Here is a 9,550-nt window from a genome sequence, read left to right as displayed (position 1 = left end):
AAACAGAAAGAAAATCTTTATTAAAATAAAAACAACCTTGTTTAAAGCTTGTGGTTTTGTTCTCGTGTTATTTATTCCTTCCCATTTTTACCAGGCATTTGCAACGTTTTTGGGGAGCATCAGGAGACTTTTGGCAAGCAATATGGGATCTTTTGCTAGATTCAATTGGAGAGGATCCAATCACGCTCTGGGTGTATGGTGAGTTGAGACCATTTCTAAAGTATATTGAAAAGTAATTGAAACCATCAACTTTTTGAAATGAATGACATATTTTTCCTTTGAAATTTTTCAGGGAGCCATGTTGTAACCATAGCAGTGTACTGGATTTTTGGAGCTATTTACACAATTCTGGATGTCACAAACAAACCAAGTGCACTCCGCCGATACAAAATACAACCTGGTACTAATGAGCCTGTCGATAGACAGCGTTTACTAAAAGTAAGCAAAGATACTGAATTTGTAATGCCTTTCTCATCTTTTTACTGACTCAATTTAATTATCATTCACACGTATAGGTCATTGGTTGTGTTTTATTCAACCAAATCATTGTGGGTCTCCCTGTGAGCTACTTGTGCTATATGTTGATGGAATGTAGGGGATATCCATCTCTTAGGGAATTACCCACATTCCACTGGGTTCTTGCAGAGATGGCTGTCCACATCTTAATGGAAGAAGTAGGATTTTATTATTCACACAGGTATGTTCTACAATTAAATTTCTGCTTGAGTCATTGGTAACTTTCAATTTCTTCATTATTTTCTATATGTTACAGGCTCCTGCACAGTCGCTATTTATACAAACATATCCACAAACGACATCATGAGTGGACTGCTCCAGTTGCTGTAACAGCCATCTACTGTCACCCCCTGGAGCATATATTTAGTAACCTACTCCCACCAATGCTTGGAGTGTTCCTAATGGGCTCTCATGTCGCAACAGCATGGCTATGGTTTTCTATGGCCATTCTTTCAACATTGAATGCCCATTCTGGCTACCATTTGCCATTTTTCCCTTCCCCAGAGGCTCATGACTTTCATCATTTGAAGTATGACAATATCATTTCTTCACTACTTTATTTTGAAACAAAAAGATTTTCATAACAAAGTACATATCTTAAATTTCTCTTTCAGGTTTAATCAGTGCTTTGGTGTTTTAGGAGTTCTTGATCGGTTTCACGGAACAGATTCTCTGTTTAGAAATTCAAGGTGCTACAACCGGCACATTATGATGCTGAGTCTAATTCCTGCCAGAGAAATATTTCCCGATGAAACGAAAGGGAAAGGTAAATGAGTTTTGTGGAATCAGAGATGGATTAATGTGAAATGAAAGCAATCATGTTAAGATCTATTGCATATAGTCCAAAAAATTCCTTAGTGTTGATTTGTAAAAGTATATATGCCCTTCAGATAGATTATCATACTTACCTTCACCACCTTATGGTATACTTTTAATGTTCTTAGTAATTTTTTTCTAAATATCTTATCATTGTTATTATTTTATTTTAAATGCTTAAATTCATTAAGTTTAAGGGTTCAAGTTATGAGTGCGTTTAATGCTGTTTTGCTTATACACATTCTGTAACAATCGGTAACAATACTCATTGAATTCAAAGTCTTCATTTCTGGTTTTCTTATTCATTTTGGACAATGATTGATAACTAAATTTATATATAGTCCCTGCTTGTTCACTTTGTTTTTACAGCACACTTATTTGTGTTAGTTCAATTTGTTATCAAGACATATCTGACGAACCCAGATTTAGATGAATCCGATCTCTTCTGGAGCTTTTGAGATTAAGCCTTTATCATCTCTGTTCAAATTATACATAGAAGCATTTAGTCAAATGTGTGTTGTAGATCAACTCTAGCTGAACCTCGGTAGTTACAATCAATTAGCTAATTAGCTATTGTCCCTTCTGGCACATTAATAATGTGACTGTTAAATTTGTTGCCATAACCCTTCTATTTTTAATCTTCCAATATTCTTCTCCCACTTACAAAAATACTATTTTTCTAAAATAGTTCACATGTGTTCTTTCAAATTGAGCGTAGCAACCTGATCATCTAACAAATGGTCTTTTCAAGTAAACCCTGTTAACTATCAAACTGAGCCTACACATTAAATCTAGTTTGCCCACACAGAGGGTAGAAAATGTCATGTGATATCCTTTGGCACCAATTCTCTCAGTCACTTAAATTTTGGCATTTTTGTCAAATTTTGACAAATTTAGTAATTTTGACTGTCAAAAATGATGTCAAAGGATGTCACATGACATTCTTCTATTTCTGGGCAACTACAGTCCACAAATAAAAATTCCATGTTATTCAATATTAATCCCAGAGCTTTTGAGCAGCTGCGCTCAAAAAGTTTTGTGTGTATTTTCATATATGTGAGGTCAGTCAATGATCGTTGATCATTGGTATGCAGTATTTCCAAGCTTAAATGAATAATAACAAATTTATAACTTCCATATTTTTCAATCTTTATAATTAAACAGAAGTATCTCTTCAGCAAAGTTCTGGCTTATTTTTATTGCTCTATGTAGTTTGTCGGAGACACAAACATACTTCCGTTTTCACTCTGATATGAGATAAGATTCATTGTTCATGACAAAACATACCTAGTTACCTCTAGTTGCTTCCCTGATATTATCTCATAGCTGTAGATCTCTAAGTGTAGCTATCATCATATTTTAAAGTAGTTTTCAGTTCTGTATAACTCCAAATTTTCTGAAATGTTATTGTTATATTTGCTTTGTAGCTCACACTGTACTTAGAATTTGTACTTGGGTGTGCATTGAATATCGTAAATGCTTTTGGCTTTGTTAAACATCTGTAGGTGCCATGTCAATCTGGATTTTAAATGTTGTTTTGTAGCTCTAGTACCTCTGCAGTCAAGTAAGTAAATTAGGCTGTGATGTAATGGAATGCACATTATGAAAAGAGTTTTTAGTGGACTCTTGCCTTGCATGTGAAACATGTGATATAATGACATGAGATAAGACAGATAAAAGCTTCACTTGTTATTTGAATTAGACTCTCAAGTACTATTTTCTTGTCTGTCTCAGATGACTCATATGACTGAAACAAATATGCAAGGCAAGTATGCCAGCTTGCATGGTTGAATGAGAAAGAATAATAGTAGAAGTTGCCTAAAATTTCTGAGTGTTTATCATTTTGTTAAGGATGGTACAAGTATGACATAAGATTTGTGGTATATTGGCTGCAGAGTTACATTTAAATCTGTTTTGTTTTAATTGATTTTTTCTGTTGCTAAATGTCAATTCTGTTTTTCATTGATCTATCTCTTCTTTCTTTTTTTTTTCTTTTTTTTAAACAAACCTTTATTTACCTGAATTGTGATTCCTCAGTCTGTGATTTATGGATGGCACTTTTTAAGCATGTATTATTGCTTTAATCTATGATATCTCACTCAAATAGTGTCTTACTGAATATTTTAAAGATACAAAATTTTGATATTAGCATTATTTATTATGTCATCTTAATAGTTCTAATTGAAGCATTGCACATTCACATTTTCTACCCTCACCCTATGACTTTAGATCTAGTGCCCGGAAAACGGAGTTCAATAAATGGTATGCTTCTCACACACCCTATATGCTACAGTCCAAACAAAAAAATTGGAATCAGGAAGGTATCTTTGCGTTGATTGCAAACTTTTCCACAGCAAGATAGGATAAATGAATTTTGCGCATAATTTCCTCAGCATTACAAATAAAATTACACACACAGTGAAAAGTAAATGCTGCACTTTAACTGTGCTGCTGGTCCTTTGAATGGAATGAATGTTAATGGCTGAAGTAATTTAAGTATTCTACATTTTTACATTTAATGTAGCACTTCTGGGAACTACATGATCAAAATTGAAGAAAAACATTCTTACATAATTGTACTGTATTTTCATTTAGTACTTGTTTCACATATACTTAATTACAGTTCAAGCAAGACAGAATTTATACCATTATGTACAGTATACAATGACAAAATAAATGTAATAATTGTTTACCTTTTTCATTTGCCTTATCACATTCTTCTCATACACACAATGTAGAACTGGCTCGAGCCAAAACCAAGTATCACAAATATATCTAATTGGGCAGATCTCACAGATGTCACAATCTTTGAGAGGGAACAATCACGGAGCATCTTGGATTGGTATAAATCACTAATTACGCAATTGATAGAGAAAAAAACAAAAAACACAAGCAACCTAATATTAAATGATCACAGATAGGAAGAGATTTTTCTTCATCAAAGTTAATGTTTACGTCTACCCTAGTATCAAATCTCAACACAATATTTGATGACGGCATTTGATCATTCAAACGGTGATAATTATGTGGTAACAGTACTGAATTTTCAGTTCTAATAAGATTTATACAGAGTTAAGGTATACAGTTTTCAGTCATAATTCATTTTAAAAGAATAATTTTGTTTTTCCTAACATAGGACAAATGTTAAAGAGAGTATAAAGAGTACAGTAAGACAAAGTGTTTCATAAATCGCATTATGGGTTACTTGTTAATGAGGGTATTTTGTACGTAAATTCATCAACCTGTCAGCAGCATACCCTGGATTACACTTCTGAGGAGGTCATTTCGTGCTTAGTTACAGGAGAATTGGACAGCAAATTGCTTACTTATCGGGCGCCTTACTCATTAAGTAGCTACAAAATATACCTTTGAGGGGTCCTTTGGGGTCCTTTGGGGACCTTTGGGGGGGAGGGGGGGGGGCATGACCTTGTGACCTTCCTCCTGCAACCCATAGCACAGATTACTTGAAAATAAACATTCCATTTGCCAATCCCTACAGTTGGTATTAAAATTGAAATAAAAGAAAACTTTTAAAATCCTTTTGAACTTTTGAGGGTTTATCAAGTAAAACCAAGAATAAAAGAAGCTTGTCACTTATCACAGCAGTGTCAAATTTGTCAGTCATTGTACATCCCGTCAATTAAAAAATCCATCCTTCGATAATGCCGTCTGTCCCAGAAATCACGACCTTTCTTGTAAAGAAATGCGCCTACAACAGCAACAAATGGTACAGCTAACATTGCTATGACTATTGGCACAACATAATCAAAGGATGGACCCGAACCAATGAGATTATCTTTGGGTAAAACCACTTTGCCATCTGCATCCCTTGGCAAATCATCTTCATCATATGTTACCCCTGGTTTCCCCTTCTTTTTGGGTGGCAATGTTGATGATATATTACCTACAGAACCTGATACATTAACTGCAGCAATAAGACTCTTAACAGAAGCTGTTGTTGATGGATCAGTATGGGTCAAATTACTTGGAAGATCAACATCTAGACCCTTCACCTCTGGTGGATGTGAAATATTTGTTCCTGAAAATTGAAAATCACAGAGATCAGTTTGGTGACTACACTGAAATAATGCTTCAACAAATGACTATTATTATTTACCTATTGGAGCAGGATTTACAGTCAGATTTGCAATTTTAATTTCTGGTATCTTCATGTTTCCTAATGGTTCACTTTCAGTGGCATTCTCGGCTGATAAAGACTCTGGTGCTTTTTTCCTGGCAGTAACTTTACGTTTAGTTACTGATCCCAAGTTGGGCAAAAGCCCACCTCCTTCAGCAAAATATCCACCACTATATTTTTTAAATAATGAGGTAGTACCTTCATCTGCTCTGCTCTCTTGTAATGCCAATATTAAGCATAGTGTGAGACACATCAACCTTGGACGTCCAAGTAACAACGACAGGTGCAGCTTCTCCATATTGAGCTACACTTTTCTTTCTGGAGGCAGACTGAAAGTAAAGATAAATTCAAGCTTTGAAGAAAGAAAGTCACGTTTTAAGGTTCACCCTCGACAACGTGTAAACGCTCTTCTTACCACGAGTTAATCAAATTTCTCGCCGAACAGCTGTAATGCTGCAGTGTTTATTTACATGATGATGAACATAACCTAACCTCACAAAATGAAGGACAGACGGTCCTCCGCCTTCTCATAAGTGAGAATACGGTGATGTCGTTTCTGCTATGTTAATGTGAAAAGTGTGTTTTCAGACAGCCCCTTGTGTTGTTTATGTTTTTATGTTTTTGTATATTCGTCTGACAACCGGTCGTATGAAAGTGTGATTTTACACGATAATCGTTTGACATTGGTGAAAATTTTGTGTACTTGCGACCATGGGAGTTACAATGTAAGTTGTATTTAATTTCTCCAACCTAGTCAGTTACTATCTTATTTGTACTTCAAATGCCGGTGTCAACATAACCCTTACAATATTTTACACTCGGGGCCTCTTTTTATAAATACATTGAAGTATAGGAAAGCTATGATTCAAATGTCGTGCATGTTTTTAATTCCTTTTTTCCTCTCATCGTTATCTTTTGATGGAAGTTTGAGTTTTGTTCATCCAATGCTTCATTACTCCTATGACATTTCTGGAGATCTATCTCTAATCATCCATTTATTTGCAGAGTCCAACACTACCCAATGACAGAAAATCGGACGGGACCACAAGTAATCGAGTTCCTTACTAAGCGAGTACATGCAATGGGAGCGGCTCAGGCTGGACCTTTCCTTGTTGATTGCGAGACCTACAACTCCGCTCCTGCTTTTGGTGAGTTTTGCCTTGTTAGCAGTACTTAAGTATGTTAGTTATTTTAAGCTGATACACAAGTGTATAAGTACATTTCAATCTTCGAATAGAAGTGTTTGACATTCAAATATTTTAATGTGCGTGTGCCAAAATAATGACAGTGTGCATGCCAGTTGTGTCACACACTCTTCTGTGTCAGACAAGTATGCACCTTTCACTACAAGTCGCACACTTTTTTGTGAATGCTATGGCTGTCACAGACTTTTTGCTGTCTAAATATTTTGGCATCCACCGTTAAGTGTTCAAATGTCACATTTAATTGTACAGTACCGCCGAATTGCTGGTCACTGGTCGGTCACTGCTCACAGCATTTCTTTAACTTCCTACTGTCGAAATAGTTGAAGGGTTGAAGGGGAGGAACAGAAGAGGTATTACATGTTATTGAAATAAACACCAAGAAAAAATTTTCTCATATGAAAAATTTATTGTCAAAATTCATTATTGTCATCAAGGAGGACATGTTTTATCAAGCAGACTTAAAGTCATACCTATAATCTCTACTTTAGAACCTTCCGTGTTGAATAAATAAGATGCTTAGCGTAAAGAAAATACAGTAACTTGATGTTGTCTAGCCAGCATGTTGATTGTCTGCTTTTGTAACTGATTAAATGTCATCAGTTAACTTAAGTACTAAAAATATGTCACACTATATTTCCTTCATGACAAAGTCAAATTATATGACTATGACTTGATGTTAGGAAATAAATCAAAAGCATGGCAGGTTTACTCTGTGTAATTCTGGCTAAAAATTCGTAACAGTCAGAATGTCACAGAGCATTGCTGGTCTGGTCACATGAAGCTCAACACAAAATTAAATGAAATCAAAGGGTTCGCCATAATCCTTTTGACAGAGGATGGTTTGCCCTTATTCATCAAGTCTTGAGCAATTTTTTAACACTTGATTCATCGACTTCCGTAAAGCTTGATACAAGCATGAACCCGCATTACATATGAAAACCTATAGTTTACCTTACAAAATCCAGTTGTACAATTGTAATCCAGTCAATTTAGAACATAATACGCACCAACAATACTAACATTGTAGAAAACGTCTGAGAAACATTCAGTCCTGTACTGGACTGGAACTGTTCTAATATTTTTAGGAGATGTGTGAATCACTTGTGTTGAACCAAACAATATAAATAAATTTTTCAAATAAACTGTCAAGCTGAATGTGAAGCGCATCCTACTGTTTGTGGAAGTTTTCTTCAAATTTGGCAAGATATGTTAGTATGCCTCCCTCTACCCTTTAAAAAATTCATTCTAAAGTCTCTAATATGTTTTGATTCACTGTATATTTGAAGTTGGGATTGAATTTGACCTCTATTTATAAATGTTGAGCAATTGGCAAGATGATCTCATTTGATTCTGGCTTTCAAAATTATGATTCGCACATCTCAATACCACTTCAAATTTCTACATACATACCACTTTCACTTCCTAGATGTGAGAAAGTGGAAGACTCTATTTTATCTTATTTTCTATCAAAGATTAACACACATTCTCATCAGAGTCTCTACTGTCCCAAAGTCTCGTCAGTTTTTCTTTCTACTCATTCCAGAAACACATTGTTATTTTGTGCGTAATTCACTAAACAAACTCTTACAGCCGTCATATATGATTGTTAATTGACTTATTATTTTATTTCTAGATTTATCATAAGGCTTTCATGGTCTTATTTTTCCTTTAGTTTTAGAATGCATTAGGGCGCAGTTCCGCTTTTGTAATTTTTGTTTTCTCTGATTTGAATCAGAAGTAGAATTTTTCTGTTCATCAGATTGTAGAAAATGTTGCAAATGTTACGAGGGGCATGGCTACCTACAGTGTTTAGTTAAGAAAGATCTTTTGGGAAGACAATGCACGAAAATGCATCTCATGTACAAAATGATAATGTTTGTTCTATTACCTATCTGGGTTGAGCATGAGGCTATTCTATGCTTATGCTAATAGGAGTTTCATAGACTGGGCAAGCTGAAGGAAATCTGGTTGTGGTCTTGTTAACTTTGTGAAGGACAGTAAATTTCTTCAAGAAAAATGTTTACCTCACACGGGTAGATGTAATGCGGGCTCTATAACTGCTTGTATGAAATGATCCTTGTATCATTTTGATCTAGCAATTTTTAAATTTCTTTATGAAATGGTCCATGAGAAATAATGTACTGCCTATAAAAGCATAGTTCTATATTCTACTAAACTATATCGCTTTTCAGTTTGAAATGAGCCTGAATTTAGAAGTCGAAGATTCCTCAGATATATATGATGGAATGCCCAAGTTTTGCATTCAAAGTACATGTATGGCATGTTCCAAGCTGTTAGGGTTTGGAAGTTGATGATATGCAGTGAACAAGATTAAAAATTAGTAGCTCTAGTTAACCATCAATTTGAAATGTCCTCTTTCCTGAAGAATTAGTTATTTCAGTAAAATTATTGTCTGAAATTTTTCTACCTAACATTTTGAAGATTTGAGGGAATTTTATACAATTATTCTCTTTAGTTATTGGCTCAGCAGTCTCTATGTAGTGGTTTCTAAATATCTAATGATACAAAATACCCAGCATTTATTGTCGCCAGTATCATAGGAAAAAATCCGTTCCGGTGGTATAAACACATCCACATAATCAAAGCTCCAAAAATATTAGTATTTAAAATAATGGAAAAAAAGATCTAAGAATTGTCATCAAGTGTTACAACTGTAACAGATATATCAGATGCTTAAAATATGCTTTGCATCAAATTTGATATGAAACCTGATATAAATAATATTGTCATTATTGTCGTTCATAAAATTATTCTTTGCTGTAGACATAAAAAAATCAATCAAACAAACAAAGATGCCATGCAAAATAGACATGGCATTCATGTTAATAGTTGAAGTAATACCCACCCACCCTGC

At 34.6% G+C, this 9,550-nt stretch overlaps 3 protein-coding genes across 3 annotated transcripts in view; 2 read left to right on the top strand and 1 right to left on the bottom strand.

The window, feature by feature from the left end:
• LOC113211827 (fatty acid hydroxylase domain-containing protein 2) overlaps positions 1 to 4,024 on the top strand; it is a 7,865-nt gene extending 3,841 nt beyond the window's left edge. The window contains exons 3-7 of the mRNA XM_026430329.2: positions 95 to 198; positions 293 to 438; positions 516 to 697; positions 773 to 1,045; positions 1,131 to 4,024. Of these exons, the coding sequence (XP_026286114.1) occupies positions 95 to 198; positions 293 to 438; positions 516 to 697; positions 773 to 1,045; positions 1,131 to 1,290 (865 nt within the window). The 3' untranslated portion in view covers positions 1,291 to 4,024. The remainder of the gene's footprint in view (positions 1 to 94; positions 199 to 292; positions 439 to 515; positions 698 to 772; positions 1,046 to 1,130) is intronic.
• Positions 3,470 to 6,038, bottom strand: LOC113211829 (uncharacterized). The gene is made up of 3 exons (XM_026430338.2): positions 5,886 to 6,038; positions 5,450 to 5,799; positions 3,470 to 5,371 (listed from the first exon to the last, which is right to left on the bottom strand). The coding sequence occupies exons 2-3, from the start codon at positions 5,766 to 5,768 to the stop codon at positions 4,950 to 4,952; spliced, it is 741 nt and encodes a 246-aa protein (XP_026286123.1). The 5' UTR covers positions 5,769 to 5,799; positions 5,886 to 6,038; the 3' UTR covers positions 3,470 to 4,949.
• LOC113211830 (mediator of RNA polymerase II transcription subunit 20) overlaps positions 6,039 to 9,550 on the top strand; it is a 102,947-nt gene continuing 99,435 nt past the window's right edge. The window contains exons 1-2 of the mRNA XM_026430340.2: positions 6,039 to 6,195; positions 6,476 to 6,618. Coding sequence (XP_026286125.1) covers positions 6,182 to 6,195; positions 6,476 to 6,618 — 157 coding nt within the window. The 5' untranslated portion in view covers positions 6,039 to 6,181. The remainder of the gene's footprint in view (positions 6,196 to 6,475; positions 6,619 to 9,550) is intronic.

Source organism: Frankliniella occidentalis, unplaced genomic scaffold (genome assembly GCF_000697945.3).
Source record: "Frankliniella occidentalis isolate FOCC.00 unplaced genomic scaffold, Focc_3.1 Scaffold141, whole genome shotgun sequence".
NCBI classification, from domain to species: domain Eukaryota; kingdom Metazoa; phylum Arthropoda; class Insecta; order Thysanoptera; family Thripidae; genus Frankliniella; species Frankliniella occidentalis.
Note: the sequence above shows the minus strand (reverse complement) of the source record. Positions and strands in the feature narration are given on the sequence as shown.